Below are 19,493 nucleotides of genomic sequence, written 5' to 3' on the forward strand. Positions count from 1 at the left end.
ATCAGTTGAATATTCCGTTATAAAGGGCCGAAATCGTGGTCTTTGTGTAATCCGAGTTACTGGGCTTTACTAAACGCCGCTGATATATAAGCATTTGACAGATGTGATGTGAAACGGATGAATACCCTTCGTGGCACAGTGGGTTACGCCTATTACACTCTATCCTAAAATGTGTATGTTCGAATCACACCACGAGAGGTGAGAGCATATTCCAGATCGCTTTTATTGTAGAGAGGTAAGGGAATCAAAATAAAGGGACGGAAATTAGGAGCAAAGAGGTTTTGCGCTCATCGATTAAAAACCCCTGTATCATTTGAGTATGACTTGATAAACGTTTACCAACTATTAAATAATAATAATAATAATAATAATAATAATAATAATAATAATAATAATAATAATAATAATAATAATAATAATAATAATAATAATGCTCTACTGAGCTTTCAACTAAAGGATTAATTTTTGGCATCTCAGAGGGTGACCCAGTGATTCTCTATACTTTTTTTATTTTCTTATTCTAATTTACAAGACACTGATGATCATATTCATAGTCAAGACTGACATCACAAAAAATAATGACGATCATGACTGCCCCACCTACCTCCACCTCGGAATTCAACGTGCTTTCAGTATCAGTTACTTGTATAAAATATGAAAGAGGGAAAAAAAAACCAATCGTAACTTATTTGTCTTGGAAATCATGAGCCTCTGCAAGTGTCAAGTTCTAACTTCTAATTAGTGTAAAAGTGTACGTAGAGTATGACGAACGCCTCTCAACTGTCTGGTGAAGAATCACCTGTTCTGGCATGAGGGGCAAATTCTCGCGAGGGCGACGTCGTTCGTCACTCGAAACCCCCCAGACTTTTGCATCTGTTCCCTCAAGAAATCTGGGTTAAGCAAACGTTGGTGCGTTAGTTTTAGGAACGGGGATTTCAAAGAATTCATACCTATCTGCCCTTGGCACCATTTTCTCTCGACTCTGCAATATTTCTTGCTCGCTTTTATGACGGTGTTTTGCTGAGCAAATTAAGTATATGGACAGAAAAAAAGATAACGTCTTGACTTGCCGCAGAAGAAAAACATTTCAAATGATGACGTACGCAGCTGCTAACCTTGCCACTTAAATCTCAGCAATTTCTTGATATAGAAAAAAGTAACCACATCAACACTTAGCGTAACTGATTACAATAAACAAATCGTTTCTAAAGCACCCTAACGAAAGTAATTCTCAGCGTTATATTACGCAGAGCCTCCGCCCACCCACCAAATGATTTGGGAAAAAAAAAATAAATAAATAAATAAAAAAATAAAACATTAAGCCTATGTTGCATCCATCTCCCGATGAGAAATTAGTAGAGAAAGTCATTTTATTTTGGGTGACATGATTTGAACTCACATTCTCTAAGAGCAGATCTAGGCAATTGCTCTCTTGACCTTACGGAAGGAGTCCCACCTCTCACGTGGGACTGAAACATCCGCCCTAGGTCTGAAGAATACTTTGATCTCGAATCCGTCATTCCATCCTTTCCTGCACTTTACCTATAATTTATAGTGCGGGTATACATTGACCTCGAACTACATTTCCCTTTCCATTTTCCCTAAACCCTTCCAATCTCCCGTCCTTTAAGAGACAGGTCTGTTGCTTTCCTTATTCGGGCAAGGAATCGATAATAGGTAAAGAGTGCACTCTCATCGACCTCTAACTAAACAAATAATATTCGACCTAAAATATTTTACTTCTTTTCTGGACTCGCTGGCCCCTTAATTCATATTAATTATTTAATCTTTAGCACCGTTTGCTGAAATAGATGTAAAACTTTCATCTTAAGCTTTTTTTTTATTTTTTAGTTTAATTTTTTAAAATTTTTATAATGATTTTTGAAACAAAGGCAGGCCAACAAAGAGAGAAAAACCTCAAAATATTGTGCAAAAACTGGAATATTTTTGAAAACTTTTTTTAGGTGATTTTCTATAATTTTATAATATATATATATATATATATATATATATATATATATATATATATATATATATATATATATCATAGTGCAGGACCAGGGTATGAGTTTTATTCCTTTTGGAAACGACAATACTGACTAGGTGTGACCCGCAACTATGATCAGAAAATAGAATAAACCTTAATAGAAACTACTAAAATTACTTTCAAAGAATTGAAGGTAAATGTAACGTGTTCACTTACAAAATATAATTCTATAAGGTAATCAGGATATTAAAATTACCAGAGCACTGACTGGCTTCGTGGCACTAGAACACTAATAACTACTGTATACAATTTCAAAGCAAATATGCCACTGAGTTGCTAATAAAAATCCACTAAATCTGGAGATCACATGAAAATATGGATCGAAAACTTAAGATTAACAACAATAATCAACATTAAAATGCTGGAGCACTGCATACAAGTTTAAGCTTCCACTGAAATCTCGGGAATACTATCCCAAGACTTGGCACTGGCGAAAAACATCGAGTGGCACTGTTGAACTACAGAGGGAGGCACACACCGCCGAAGGTCTACAAGAATCTGCAAAGCAGAGCAACGTTGTAAAACAAATACTAACAGTTGCAAACTTGCGTAAAATGATCAATGCAAAGAGAAAAATACTCAAAACACCAGAATTACCAATAGTTTAATATTATGTCAACACAGAAGTTACTGTTAGCAAAGTAGCAAATTTTAACATCACTTCTGCAATGATTTCACAAGAATATCACAATTGCATTTACTCCCGTAGGTCTCTGAAGGAGACAAATGGGAATATTGCAAGGAATAGCAGGTGAAGGGCCGATAATTACCTTCCAATTCAATTACTTAAGTCCGTGGACGAGACATGCGCAGATAGGGCCAGGGCGCCAGCAGAAGGACTTTGGTTGCTTGCAGATCTTCACCAGGGAATTAAAAAAAGATAGTGCTCCCCATCAGATAGCGCCCAGGTATTTCTGGTGTGACAGCTTCCAGAGGGATGTCCGAATGGGCTTCCAGGCAGAGTCCAGTCTCTGGACGGCATAGTAGTAGGGGAAGCTAGCCATGTTCATCACCAAGACACAGGTATGCTAGAGCAGCTGGCCGAGGTCATCGAACGTGACAACGCTTCGGAACGGGCATGATACCTTAATTACTGGCTAGCACTGAATGCAATTTGGTAGGCCATACCAGGCCATATTTATTCCTAATTTTGGGAGGTTCCGGAAATATTGCAGTGACCTCCTTGGGTCCTTTCATCATCTCTGCCAGTAACCCTCACAGGTACCTGAAAAGGTCATTGAACACTGGCAAAGGAGATATGGAAAGAAAGGATACAATGGAGGCTATATTGGGTCAAGAGCTTTGGGTCGGTTTGCAGGAATGCAAGTGCGGGAATGCTGCGACAACAATGGCGAGGGTAAGGGTCAGGTCATATAGGTCAGAGATCAAGTCAGACAGACCACACATGAGAAAGTGTGAATTCTAGCTAAGGGGCTAATCTCTGATAACGACTTTTGTGAAATTAGATTTGGGACCGAAATACAATGGTAGAAAGGGGTGGCAGTCCCTTAAGCGTTGTTGTTCCTTCTCGAGATCGAGGTTGCTATCGGCTTAATATGACAAGGGGATGACAAGCGATAAATCACTTCTGACACATCATTAAAATGCCATTTGACGTTTTCCATCTACGAGCCATTTATTGGGAAACAATGGGAAAGCAGCTAAATAAAAAATGTCTCACAGCTCTCCAAAATATCAAAACAACATGGATTCGGTTTACTTTATTCTTTACATGAAGCATTTACTTTAGTTCTTTTGATTTCCCTTATATTTCCAATTCTCTCTCATTCTCAAAATTTCGCTTAAGTTATTTCTCAAAATTTCCCTGTTTGTGAAACTTCCCTCGGTGATCTCCATCAGTTTGTGAGTAGAAAAAGAAAATACGTGTCAGAAAGACACTCATAGAAAATACATGTATATAGTAAATGTTTGTATGTGTATTTACGTATATATAATATATATATGTATATATAAATATTAATTTGATCACTTACACAATTGAAACTGGATGGTATCTAGTGGAGTTATTTACTTAAAAAATATAAAAGCTTTCCTGTACTAACATTTCTCATTGTCCCGTATCCGTGGATACTTGACAATGAGGACTGTTAATTAAGAAAAGCTTATTTTTTAATAAATATCTCTGCTAGATACCATCCAGTTTCAATGAGGTCCTGTTAGTAAGTATATATATATATATATATATATATATATATATATATATATATATATATATATATATATATATATATATATATATATATATATATATGCATATATATATAGTATATATATATATATATATATATATATATATATAAGCGAATACCACGGGAAATGATAGACAGGAATCCAAGCGCTTTCGTCTTTATTCAGACATCGTCAAGGAGCTACTAAAGTACAATCGGAGAGGAAGGCCTCAGGTACAAACAAGATCAGGAATACCAGATGGTTAATTATCAAAAGGGTAAAAATTAAAAGGGATAATCCAGGATTATCGGATATCACACGGTCACAAACTTAAACAGATTCTGACCCTAACCGAAATTACAAAGTATCTTTACAGTCCAAAACATGTAAAAACTGAATATATTAATTTTGTTGCTTATATTTATCTACAACTTTTTCATTATGAAAGCATCAAGTTTTAAATAAACCAAGACTTAAATTTAGAACATTTCTATTATTTGACTTGATAAAACAAGATTCAATGATATTCCTTTTAACTGTGTCATTACATGGGACTAAGGCTCTTGCTTGACTCCAGTTTAATAGGATGGTCTAAATCTCTCATATGTACAATAATGCATTCGATATTTGCCCATTTTCTCACAGAATATTGATGTTGCTTAAGACGCTGTGAAAGAGATTTGCCAGTCTGTCCGTAATAGATTTTATCAAGTCAAATAATAGAAATGTTCTAAATTTAAGTCTTGGTTTTCTGTGCAAAGTATGTGAATTACCATTAAAAATGCTTTTCTTTCCTCTGATTAATAATTCTGTCTAGAATTCATTGCTTTCAAAAAACATATTAATCAAAACCACACCCCGTGCTAGTACTTCCTTTCAAAGTAAAGGTAAATGATTAAGTGCAATTCAGAGTTTTCCCATGCAGCGCCAGGTTGGTCGGCTAGTATAACATAAAACAAACAAAAACCTACACAGGTTGATACACAGAAATATTTTATTGTTATTTCCAAAGCTATATACATAACCTTTGGGAGATACTGCGTCAATCTTCTAAAAAGTACGGGAATAATACTTCATCAATTACAATACTGAAAGGCGCACTCCATCAACTTCAACATAGTCTTAAATGAAACTACATTACTTTTGGCAATTTTGAATAATTTTTAATATATCTGAAGAATCATTCATAAAAGAGGAATCAAACCAATATCTGCTATCCAGGATATTTTAGTAAAACTGTCTGTAAAAATTATTATAAACAGGTTCTTACCCTATATACTTTAAATTTATAATAAAAAACCTTACACTCCTATGAAATGCTTGCTTACATCACATGTCGACAAACCTTTACGCTATATATATATATATATATATATATATATATATATATATATATATATATATATATATATATATATATATATATATATATATATATATATATTATATATATATAATATATAATACATATTATATATATATATATATATATATATATATATATATATATATATATATATATATATATATATATATATATATATATATATATACATATATATATATATATATATATATATATATTTATATATATATATATATATATATATATATATATATATATATATATATATATATATATATATATATATGATTTTTATCCTACGATGTATAGGTAAAGTTAATGCTCTCATACTCACTCGTGCACAAAGTCAGGTATACTTAGTAAGGCACGACTAAAAAGTCACTTACGATCACTCACTCAAGGGCTGACACGATGATACCCGAGTCATTTGGACATCATTCAACAAACTGTTGCTTTCTCTCATGTGGGAATTTGGCAGCAACAAGAACCTGTAGGGGAGAGGAAGAAGATTCCACGTGAGAGGAGGCTGATCTTCAGGAATCCCGTAGACTCAAATGACTCTTTGTCATTCATAGCCTCCCTCTCTCTCTCTCTCTCTCTCATAATATATATATATATATATATTATATATATATATGTATATATATATATATATATATATATATATATATATATATATATATAGTGTCTGCGCGCGCGTGTGTGTATAGCGATAATGTTCCAGGTACTTAAAAAGCTGAATCTTGTAGCAAAAACAGGTGAAAACATGGAGAAGGGCCTCTATGGAGAGAAAAAACGTGAAAAAAATTCAGAAAATGGTCAAATTCAACAGAGAAGAGAGCTCTAGTCCACTCACAGTGTCTCCTTATTTATTGACTTCGTAATGTCAAGTTTTTCAACAATAAAATTAGAGAGCTGAATTTAACTGACATATATCAAAATATTTCTCCATAACAGGCTCAATGCATATATTTAAAAAATGTAAATCGCTTCTTAGAGCCCTCGTCTTTGCACTTGTCTCAGAGGGCCATTCACTAACAGACAACTGCAGTCGGTGATACTATATCTACTTGCAATTCATTGGTCATTCAAAATTCTCGCTAATTATAATATTCAATACACCAAAGATGAAGACCCGTAGACCAATAAAGTGTACATACAATAAGTTAAAGAATGGGACACGAACAGATCTAGTAGAATATATCTTTGTGAAGTAATTAGCACTGAAAGAACAGACCGACTGACCCGACACAATAAAACGAAGGGTAAAACGAAATTTAGCAATAAACATAATTTCGAGTGACTTAAATATGAAAATTTTCCAATTTCATCAAAGGCAATTATGTAAAATTGTGCGTAACTATCCAAATACAGTTCATAATAAAAACATTTGCTAATTCAATATACTATTATGACAGGCTATACGAGGATGACAAAAATATATGAAAAATTCATGCTACGGAAAATACAAGACTAACACCACTTAATTAAGATGAACTAAGAGTCAGCAATAAAACTCCTCTCAAACTGTTAGGCAATATAGTCCAAATAAAAGTCATAACTTGATAGAAAAATGCCTAATCTCTAAACATCTTCACATAACATTCTCATGCTGAATATACAAGTCCATATTTATAGCGCTCAGGCTTATACAGCAGCATGTGTTGACCCAATATGCATAGGCATATTCAAAGATTAATTCAACAATTCATACGTTCAGTGTTCGACTACATAAAAATGTGAAACTACTAGCCCTGCACACTGCAGGACTCAAACAGGGCTAAGCAGTCATTCAGGCATAATTCAAAATTCAACTATAGAAATATTGATACATATATTTACTAGTTATTGAAATACAAGGGTAACCCTACACAAAACATGTTTTGTTTTACGTCAATAAGATTGTCTCAAACTTCACAGCGTCAATCACCGTTGTTTAAGGGGAAATATCACCTTCAGCTAAGACGGCTCTTACAGTGTTGAGTCAACTTTAACTTCTAAGATAGATTACATACTACTGAACAACCCCCAATCTTCCTCTTGGACTTTCGACAAAACCAGAATATTAAGTAATATTATTTGTGGTATAGGGACACCCTCTAAGGACTGAAATGTGGATAATATCAAAATGAACTCGCTCTAAGCCTTTCCTCATGATAAGATATTCAATGGCAATTCACTGGCCAGAGTTGATTCTTGAAAACCCAGTGCTTTGTGCACCAGACACATTAGGACCTGATTTTACTTAATCCATGGCCTCACAATAATGTTGCCTTCAGAGCTGGAGTTCTCCTGCGACTTCCTTCCTCACAAGTTTTAAGACACAAATACCATTTAATATCGAATTCACTATACCTTTGGCACGTGCAAGGAGTTGATCCCTCTCCTGGCTTAGAAACAACAGTGACTTTGACCACCTGGCTATCATAGCTTCGTGGCCTGCCAACGTTTAGGAAGGTTCAGTTTCGATGGAGTAAGGCTGTACGTGTCAGTCCTCGGCCACCTATAGATGGCCGTGATCAGTCTCCCATTCGTCTGCTGACCAGCACAAGTGTTGCTTAAGTATGCAGATCGAAAACAAACATGCTGCCATAACCATTTTCATTCTTAATGAAGGCTACAAAGAGTGCTACACTTTTGGTTGTTAGCCTCACTCTTCTTGACATTCAACTACAACTGACCTCTTACAAACTGTCAAATTGTACTTTTTCACTAATCCAATCAGCAAAGTATCATCTGCATACATTAGCCATTCCACACTATTTACAATACACTTAGCTCTGATGTCCTTTCACTTGCCAGATCACTCCATCCATACACAAAGATAACACGTCCTTTTCACAGACCCAATTTCGCTCCAAACCAATCGCACTCCAGTCTATATATTCTAAAACACATTTTGTTTCTGATCATATAGACAGTTTTACTCTCAACACAGTTTCTTCTTTACATACAACCCCAATAGTCTCTACATTGCCTCTTTCAATTCTAAATTTTACTAGGCCTAAGTAAGCAACATACAGCTTTTCCCTATACTTTCAAACTGTTGACATAACCCATAATTTCACCTGATTCAGTCGTCCCTGTCTAAACTCTCAATCCTTTAGTCATCTGGGTTATCTTTAATTAATGAAAATTCTTCCCTGCAGTTTCCCTGGTACGTTTACCAAGTGATACTACACCATTAATAATATAGTCTCCTCTGTCACCTTTACCTTTACACATAGGAACAATTATTCAACTTACTATTCCTGGGACAGTTTCCTCATCAAGGCACACTTTACCTACCCAGGACAGCCACTCACTTCCCGCTGGTACAAGCACTAACTTGCGATCCCATCAACAAAACATTATTCCATTCTTCTGCCTCTTTATATCATTAACAGCCACTTATACAGCATTCTCAAACTACTAACCCCTTTCATTCCAGCATCATTCTACTTCACTTCTATTTTCCACTCTAAAAAATACTGTAATCACTCCACTGACTCAGAACTGTCTTAAGACAGCATTTTCCCACTTTCCTCTTTTAATCTGAGTTACATATTTTGCTCATGAATTTGACAATTACATTCACATTTTCACCTCCTTCCTCTACATCTAAACTACTATCTACCTATCATTTCTTCAAACTAAAAATGATCACAAACACCACCCTATCTACTCCTCACCATTACATCTGTCTTCCATTTACCCTATATGACAAATTTAAGAAACTGTTCTTTGCCATTCTCTTTCCCTAGTAAACTTATGAACATAATTCTTTCCAACAATCAAGCTCTTCACAAACACAATCACATTTCTGCAAGACTGTCCTTTCAGGAACTATATCAACATTCTGTTACCTGTATTCGTATCAAATCACCTGGTGCAACCGCACTTTTATATTCTCCAAACCTAGCCAGGAAAAGATTTAGACTCTCCCTTAAATTCCTTCACTTTCACTATCATCTTGGACCCTATGCATTTACAACTGCATTTCATCCTGCTGCTCTCAACCTTAACCATGAAATCCTCTGACTAGTACCCTCTTTTGTGCTCTGTCATTTACTCCATGAGTCTTCCTGATATTTCATTCCCTAGTGCTACAATTTCAGCTATCCATGGTGCAATAACTCTTTGCCCTTCCCATTCCTGCCTTCCTTCCCTTTCAACTGTCTTGCTGCATGCCATGATGTTCAAATTTCACTCTTTGAACAAATCAACTAATATAAATTTTTTCTCTCATGCACCACAGTTAACAGCACTTGAAATCACAATCATAAATCAGGGTATGAACTGAAAACCTCATGACTCCCACCATTTCGTGCTTTCACACCAGGTAGCAAATTGAGATACTATTACAGCTCTTTCCTGAAAATTTACAGGAACATGTGTGATGGCCTCATGAGCAGATGGTTATCTGCTATTTGGGGACATTCCCTACCACAAAGGGGCTTTCAACCCTTAACTTGGAACATATTACCATCATATCTTAGGATGGCACTGCAATATCAGTTCTTATTCAACAAACTGACTTGGCATATGTGTTAACTGTTAGCCTCAAAAGAAGTGTGCTCAGATGCTATTTGAAGAAAGGAGTATTTCCTAACTCAAGGGATCCACAACCACCTCTAGTCACTCTTCAGCATTTGAGACCTGTGCAGTAGAACTTGAGACAGCAGTGTCCATGTTGTAATCCTTACTACCATCATGATAGCATTCAATCAACTAATCTGACTCATACAAATTGAATGCCTAGCAAATGTATTTGAAAGCGCAACCAATGGTCCGATTTTAATTTTGTTTTCACCATGACCTTTCCGGTTTGACATTGACCTATATTTCAAATCACATTAAAATCGGTCAAGAAATGTGGATTTGTATAGCATTCATACAAAGAAACAAACAGACATTTTCTCATTTACATATATAAAAATATACAAATACCTTAAGGCACTGGTAGAGGGAAAGGATAGACATATATATTAAAATAGTGGGGGTTGTTAACCTTAGCTCTTGCCAGTTAGAGACAGTTGCAAACGCTGGATTCCTAGGAGATGCTGAGATCAATAACAAACAGAAAACACACCGTATGCATAAACGAGGTCGTGGATGCATTCCAGAGATATAAGATACCAAGTTACATGGGAACAAACTAGCGTTAGTTCATTTGTATGTTAAGTAGCTTGCATGTATCCATACATCTGTTAGTGGGCGCACATACATGAGTCACAGAAAATGACATATAATCTCTAGTATGTGAATTAAGGGGCAATTAGACGACAAACTGTCATTGCGGACACAAGTGATTTTGGCGTAGAGAAGGCGCTCGGTCTGTCAAAAAAGGTAAAAGTGAAAGTGACATTAAGTTCAGTTCTAGAGAAAGGGGAGTGCAATGTGACACATTTTATTGACGAACTTTAACATTTAATTGTTTGATAATTATCTTCTCATTTTCAGATGGATTCGAAGTCACCATATAGAAAAATGGGTTTTCTCTAGACTTGTATTGACTTTTGATAAACAATGAATTCTTGGACAGAAAGAGATGAGAGGGGGTACTTACTTAAATATGATTTTGGGAAGAATATGATAGTTTAACAAAATTTTTTTAGTTATTCGTAACTCATTTTATTCCACTTTTATGTTAGCTATTTTTGGGAAGTAAAAAGTATATTTTTGTGATAGCGGGAGTTTGAATTTTGCCTAGAGTTTGATATTTGACTTTTACAGCTAGCTTCAGATGGTGACACTCAAAGGAAACTTGAGAGGTAGGTTACGATTCCCATTTAGGAGTTCTCTCCAATTATTTTGACCTCGTAAGATATTCGAGTATATGCTATATATTATTACGTGCGGGGCTTGGCCTGATGCCCCAAACGTAAGGGAAAAACTAAAGAGGGAAAATATGGAGAATGGAGCGCTTCTGACTTACCTTAGAACTATAAAAGGGATTGATCTGGTTCTGTAATTTACATTACATTTATTTACAAGACAAGGTTGAATGGCCTGAGGTAAAGGCAAGGCATATAGCCACGTGGGCAGAGCGCTGTATAATGTCTGGGTCGCTCCTATCTTTCACAATGTGGAAAAACTGGCCAAAATCAACATCTAATTCAATGCTGGTGTAAGGACAATATTCACACTGGTTTCCAAAATTGATATTATCTAGTGGCAAGGAAGCTCTTGCATCCAAGGAGACAGAGCCCGGACTCAGCGAATCTGGAAAATGAATTCCCAGATTAACCACAACATAAAATAAAGACTTCTTGCACAATTTTACAGTTAATCACTTTTATCTAACACTCACTGGGGGAGGAACTCTAGTGTTTAAATGAAATATTCAATGAAGACTCAATCTTGGACAGGTCACAGAGGTAACACGTGCCCCGATGATGGACAAAGCGATTTCTGTAGAGAAGTGATAAAAGGGAGATTTGAAATGGAAACAACAAGATTCATCTTGGAGGAATATGGCTGGTTGGATTTTGCACTTTCGAGGCGTACCTTTAATCCTTAGAGGCTTGAACATGTGTCGTGGTGTCGGAGGAGGACTCCAACCAACATCGACGAAACAAAGAGCTGACTTCACATCAGAAGTAGCTAGCGTGGACTGAAAACGGATACGGATGCGAATCCTGGGCGTTGGGGGAAGCAATTCCCCCCCCCCTTTGGCAGGTCATCTTGAAAACAGAACATACGGCCAGCGAAGGTTCACAGGAATAGGGATCTTATAAGTAGGCCTAGGAAGTACCTAGCTAGCTACACACTCCCCTTGGGATACCTCCTAATGCATAAAGAGTTTTTATTCCCCCCGCTACCCGACTGGTGCCGGAAATGACTATGGCTGGCCTGTTTTTCCCTCCTAAAGACAGCTGATCGGAGAAAAATGGCTGCTCTTCTATAAACTAATTAAAAATTAATGCTATTGGGAAGACGAGGCGATTAAAATCCATATAATATATATATATATATATATATATATATATATATATATATATATATATATATATATATATATATATATATATATATATATATATATATATATATAAAGGTTTTTTGCCACGAAGGAAAAAAATGAAAAAACGAGTTAGCCGAGTACTTTCGGTCCTATTCGGACCCTTTAGTAAAGGGTCCGAATAGGACCGAAAGTACTCGGCTAACTCGTTTTTTCATTTTTTTCCTTCGTGGCAAAAAACCTTTATTTATACATAGCATCACGTTTTATAGACTTCATATATATATATATATATATATATATATATATATATATATATATATATATATATATATATATATCCTATTTGGGGATATTTTCTGTTGTGTCATTTCTATTGAAGTCAATGGCATTGGCCACAGATACTATCTTCTTATCAAGACTGCTCTTTTGCACAATTAAATCTTTAAGAATATATAGCATATATTTCGTATATCTCAATTAGTATAGATTAAATATGAAATTTTCCTCGTTTATTCAACTATCCATTTTTTCTTCCTCATTATATGATATAAAATTGACCAGGAAGTTAGTCTGCGTGTCTGTCATCTGTGAAATGTTTGAATTTGTATAAAATCTCTGGAGAAATCCAGAATCTGTCTCCGGATTTTTTCCGCCCAAAATTCTTCAACCTCCTGAAGGACTCCTGGAGCAACGCCCATTGGATTATGGGGTCTTCATGAAGATGTCTTCAAGATCCCAGAATCCTTGGAAGCCGTCTTCAAGCATTCCTAGAGAAACGCCCATTGGATTGTAACGCCTTCACAACTCCAGGATCCTGTGAAGCCGTCTTCAGCTCCTGAAGAACCCCTGGATAAACACCCGATAGATATCACGGCTTTCTGAAGAAGTCTTCGGCTCCTGCTGCAGCCTCGCGAATCTCGAAGTGTGCATTCAAACAAACAAACAAACGTTTCAGAATTGTAGTATTATATATATGTATGTATTAAGAAATCACAAAAGTAAGCACGTGGTTTTGTTTATTAGCTGAAGCCACTGGGAAAGTTTAAAAAAGAAAAGACAGTGCCAAGTACTTTCGTGTATTTAACACATCTTCGGGGCATGACTGTGCCCCGAAGATGTGTTAAATACACGAAAGTACTTGGCACTCTGGCTTTTCTTTTTTAAACTTTCCCAATGGCTTCAGCTAATATATGTATGTATATATACGATTTATATATATGTATATATGTATATATACGTAATATATAATATACATATATAAATATCAATAATTTATATGTGCCGTACTTCCATAACTATGCATTAAAACATAATTATTACGAACATACACACCCATATGAGTATATTTTCTTCCACTGTTTCCCAAATTAGTGGGAACAACACCAAAAGGTGTTTGCCTTCCAGCTATTTACAAAAAATTTATGAAGAGGTTGCTTGTGCCATACACTTCTCCATCCTGGTTGCAACTGACCGCAGTCAATTACCAACCGGGTAATAAGTCACTGCTTACTTCAGCAAAGCCAGAGTGAGATTTAGAAGAACATTCCCAACCCTTCCAACTTGATTTCGGATCGCACCAGCAACCTTTCGTAGGTGGGGCAATTTTCCTACATTGAGCATTATTTCACGGATCTTTACACCCGTCACGGTACGCTCCCCAATGACGTTCGTACGAACAGGGCCCACCTTTCAATACTCAAGACCTCATCCTTGTTAAAATAACTGGAGTTGACAGTTCTGCTCTTGCTTTCAGAATCATTCGCCTAAAGACACTGAGTCATTCTGAGGTAACAAGAGTTGCTCACGTTTATTTCAGTGTTGTCGATTTCCTCTAATGTTACATTGTTCCGTTTCTGTTTTCCTTCTTCATGCGCGGACATTCCTTCTTGTGGAGTAACACATACTCATTCAAGTGTTCTTCTGCCTCGGGAAACCAGCTTGAAGGTGCGGTTCCACCCGGATATGCTTCCGGCGGCGCTCTTTAACTAGCAACACACGCTTTACAAAAGCTACACCGAATGCCATGTTTCTACTCTATTAACGCAATGGTCACGATGGGAACCGCAAAAGAATGTCCTTACATAGATAGCCCAGACATGCTTCGATGCAACCTTCTCACGAAAGTTGTTTTTACTCTAAGCATAAGATATTCATTGTGACGGGTTACGGCCATCGATTTTATAGAGCAAACAACTTACCCAGAGGTCTTCCAAGAAACACGTATTGCAAGAATGTGACTGGTTATTATGTTAAAGAGTAACCGAGCTGTTGCATAAACCATTCGAGTAAGGAAAACCGAATCGCTTATCAAGATTTTTACCGTTTTTTTATAGAGTGAAATAAGTTACATCGTAATGCGGTATAATAAATAGCAGGTATCAATTATTGATCATCTAGGAGGGTGAACAGTAGAAGATATCTGCTTATTTTATGTCATTGTGTGATGGAATTGCATTCTCTGATATTTTACTTATTCAATGGAATCAATGTTATTTATCAATATATATTATATATATATATATATATATATATATATATATAAAGGTAAAAAAACTGTTCGTGGAATAAAGGGACGCCAACTTAGTTAATCAACAAAAACATGATTTCCCAAGCATGGACAAGGAGACGTAAAACCAGGATTTCTTACATTTGTGTCCGCATAAGGCAATCAATCCAGAAAATTCTAGTTTAACAGGAATATGATGAGTGCAGGTGTCGGAAATGATGAGGTCATAATGATGTCACGTTGAGATCACCACCAGAGTCTACATTTTATAACCACCGAGCCGGAATTGCATGACGCAACAACACTCTAGCTGTTGCAAATGCCTGAAATTATTTATGATTGCGGCGAGGTTATTCAGGAAAGAGAGAGAGAAAGAGAGAGAAAGATAAATGGCTGTCGGCCGCTTATGGGAGACCAACCTGACAGCTGAGGGTTGAGGGAGGGGGGAGGGGGTTGGGTGGGTCCGGTTCCATGCTCGGTGTAACGGGTTTCGCGAAGCATCGGGTGTCACATGGGTGTGAGTGTTTATGGTTTCGCCACGTGCGGGAACGCTAACGGCGTTTGTTGCTTTTCAAAGCTCTGGTCATCTTGTTTCCTTTCTTTTTTCCAGTAACTACAGTAATTATTTATTTTAATAATGTGCGCAGAACGGCGAGTTTACAAAGCAGGTTTTCCATTTAGGAACAGGAAGAAAACAAGAATCCAAGAAAAGAGACGCATTCTTTGCAGCGTGCCTTCGGCCCCAAGCCGCAACCCCTTTCGTTCCTTTTATTGCACCTCCTTTCATATTCTTTTTCTTCATCTTCCTTTCCACACTCTCCTAACGCTTGATTCTTAGTACAACTCGAGGTTTTCTTCCTGTTACCCCTCTTAAACCTTTTACTGCCAATTTCCATTTCAGCGCTGAATGACCTCATAGGTCCCATTGCTTAGCCTTTGGCCTAAATTCTATATTCAACTCCTAAACGTACAACAGTGTTAACCACTCGATTTTCATAGATTATCCTGACATGGAACTGTCAACCCCCACCTCTTAACCAGCCTGCTTGCGACCCAACTTCCAAGAACCTGTCTACTCCCAGACCAGGAAAGAGAAAGCAGTCTTTAATAAGATAAATCGAAATCATGTCGCAGATGCCGGAACTAACGGCGGGGGAGTCTCCTTGATAACCGCTGCAACCCCTACGCTCTCAGGCCTCATTGTGGTCCACTGCTACTTACACAAGAACCCCATAAGGTTTAGAATAAGTGTTCCAAGGTCAAATCTGGAAAGAATGGAGGTCTCCATCCAGGCCTGACAATGCCAAACAAATGACTTGCATGGAAATGGTTCAAAAGACGTAGTCATATCTGCTAAGCAGAGTCCCGTTGTTCCTTTATACGAAAACATGATGACGCATTTTTGCATAGAGTTGCACTTCATCAGGACCTACAACTATGGAGATCTTAACTCCAGTATTCCCGAATAAACGAGTTCCATTACATAGTTCAGGATCATAGTTTATGGATCAGTTGTTTTACGGAGCTGTGTGACTGAGTGACACCTAAATAATGACCTTGAAGGTCACTCCCTTCTAAACATGACTCATATAACAAAGATCAATACTTTTGCAATTTGGCGAAAATATAACTCCGCGTCTCATCATCAAACAGCAGATTCAACAGTACTACATAAACGCCAAATTGTTGGCGAAACGCTATTCAAATGCTAAAATCTCCAAAAGTACTATTGAAGATAAAAGAAAAATCCTTTCGGCGGATTAAAACCTTACGTCTTTATATTTCATCTCATAAAGTATTTATTTTTAAAATATCATAAATTCACATTGAAATTATGTTTTAATTAGGACTTCGCGAGTTATCGCCTTTAGGGCATCCTACTAATGTTTAAAATGTCATTGATTTCATTAAAAAACAATATTCATTTACATACGGAATTACCTCTCTCTCTCTCTCTATCTTTCTATATATATTATATATATATTATATATATATATATATATATATATATATATTATATATTATAGAGAGAGAGAGAGAGAGAGGAGAGAGAGAGATGAGAGAGAGACGAGAGAGGAGATGAGAGAGAGAAGAGAGAGAGAGAGAGAGAGAGAGAGAGAGGTGATTCCATGTGTAAGTGAAATATATTATTTATGAAATCAAACACATTTTAAATAAACTCTCGCCAACAATAAGCGTATTTGTACTGCTGACTTTGCCGTTTGATGATGAGAGACAGAATTACATTTTCGTTAAATTGCAAAAATAAATTATCGTTTTTATAAGAATCAGATGTTTAGTGGGCGTGCGTTCAGCCAGAGGTCCGTACATACACATATACAAATATATATATTATATATAATATATTATATATAATATATTTAATATAATTAAATTTTTATTTAATATATATATATCTAACTTATATATATAGATAGATAAGCGAATACCACGGGAAATGATAGTCAGTAATCCAAGCGCTTTGCGTCTTTATTCAGACATCGTCAAGGAGCTACTAAAGTACAATCGGAGAGGAAGGCCTCAGGCACAAACAAGATCAGGAATACCAGATGGTTAATTATCAAAAGGGTAAAAATTAAAAGGGATAATCCAGGATTATCGGATATCACACGGTCACAAACTTAAACAGATTCTGACCCTAACCGAAATTACAAAGTATCTTTACAGTCCAAAACATGTAAAAACTGAATATATTAATTTTGTTGCTTATATTTATCTACAACTTTTTTCATTATGAAAGCATCAAGTTTAAATAAACCAAGACTTAAATTTAGAACATTTCTATTATTTGACTTGATAAAACAAGATTCAATGATATTCCTTTTAACTGTGTCATTACATGGGACTAAGGCTCTTGCTTGACTCCAGTTAATAGGATGGTCTAAATCTCTCATATGTACAAATAATGCATTCGATATTTGCCCAGTTCTCACAGAATATTGATGTTGCTTAAGACGCTGTGAAAGAGATTTGCCAGTCTGTCCGTAATAGATTTTATCACACTTTTTGCAAGGAATTTCATATATGCAGCCTGGAAGATCTTTAGGAGAATTTTTGATTACTAAACTCTTGACATTAATATTACTGAAAACAACATTTATGTTAAAAAGCTTTAAAATTCTAGGAATATCTAAAAACCTTTCATCATAAGGTAATTTTAGAATGTTATGCTTACTAAATTCAAGTTTGTCATTAGTTGAATAAAATGTTTTTCTAGCTCTTTTCCATGCCACATCTACAAAAGTCCTTGGGTATTTAAGTTTCAATGCAATATCATAAATAGTTTTAATTTCAGCGTCAATAAACTGCGGGCTACAGATACGTAAAGCCCTTAGGAACATCCCAGAAAAAACAGAGAATTTAACATTTTGATGGTGATTGGAGTAGTAATGAACAAAAGAGGCAATATTAGTTGATTTTCGAAAGACTGAAAAGGTGAAATTTCTATCATTTCTATGGACAGTTACATCAAGAAAATTCAAATTACAATTTCTTTCTTCCTCTACAGTAAATTTTATAGAAGGGACTAAATTATTGAGATTATTAAGGAATTCCTGGAGGTTTTCGTGAACTGGCCAAATACAGAAGATTATCATCCACGTATCTAAACCAAATAACTTTTTGGGGCAAAATTCTTGGTAAAGAGTTTTGTCTCAAAAATTCCATGTAAATATTGCTAAGGACAGGAGATAAGGGATTACCCATGGCCATGCCAAACTTTTGTACAAAAAATTCCCCATTGAAACAAAATTTACTATCTTTGATACATAACCTTATGAGACTAATGAGATAAATATAAGCAACAAAATTAATATATTCAGTTTTTACATGTTTTGGACTGTAAAGATACTTTGTAATTTCGGTTAGGGTCAGAATCTGTTTAAGTTTGTGACCGTGTGATATCCGATAATCCTGGATTATCCCTTTTAATTTTTACCCTTTTGATAATTAACCATCTGGTATTTCCTGATCTTGTTTGTACCTGAGGCCTTCCTCTCCGATTGTACTTTAGTAGCTCCTTGACGATGTCTGAATAAAGACGAAAGCGCTTGGATTACTGATTATCATTTCCCGTGGTATTCGCTTATTTATGAAGTCACGTGCATCTACTGTGATTTTTTAAGCATATATATATATATATATATATATATATATATATATATATATATATATATATATATATATATGTGTGTGTGTGTATGTATATATATACATATATATATATATATATATATATATTATACATATATATATATGTATATATATACATATATATATATATGTATACATATATATATATATATATATATATATATATAAAATCACCTACGATGGATTTCTCTGTATCTTAAGAATAATTTACACCCAAATGAAACTGTGACTGATGAGAGATTCTGTGGACCAGAGTCCACAAGTC

At 35.6% G+C, this 19,493-nt stretch overlaps 1 protein-coding gene and 1 long non-coding RNA gene across 4 annotated transcripts in view; one reads left to right on the plus strand and one right to left on the minus strand.

The window, feature by feature from the left end:
- Nucleotides 1–19,493, minus strand: part of LOC135198177 (uncharacterized) — a 183,573-nt gene that overhangs the window by 136,398 nt on the left and 27,682 nt on the right. The window contains exon 2 of the long non-coding RNA XR_010310741.1: nt 6,000–6,091. This is a non-coding gene — a long non-coding RNA (uncharacterized LOC135198177). The remainder of the gene's footprint in view (nt 1–5,999; nt 6,092–19,493) is intronic.
- LOC135198176 (protein charybde-like) overlaps nt 1–19,493 on the plus strand; it is a 98,071-nt gene that overhangs the window by 57,942 nt on the left and 20,636 nt on the right. Inside the window, exon 1 of one of the 3 annotated variants that reach the window (XM_064225696.1) lies at nt 11,314–11,356. The exons of the other annotated variants lie outside the window; for them this stretch is intronic. Within the exon in view, the coding sequence (XP_064081766.1) occupies nt 11,329–11,356 (28 nt within the window). The 5' untranslated portion in view covers nt 11,314–11,328. Of the gene's footprint in view, nt 1–11,313; nt 11,357–19,493 lie in introns of those variants that run through there. 3 annotated transcript variants of the gene reach the window in all.

This window comes from Macrobrachium nipponense, chromosome 21 (genome assembly GCF_015104395.2).
Source record: "Macrobrachium nipponense isolate FS-2020 chromosome 21, ASM1510439v2, whole genome shotgun sequence".
Taxonomy (NCBI): domain Eukaryota; kingdom Metazoa; phylum Arthropoda; class Malacostraca; order Decapoda; family Palaemonidae; genus Macrobrachium; species Macrobrachium nipponense.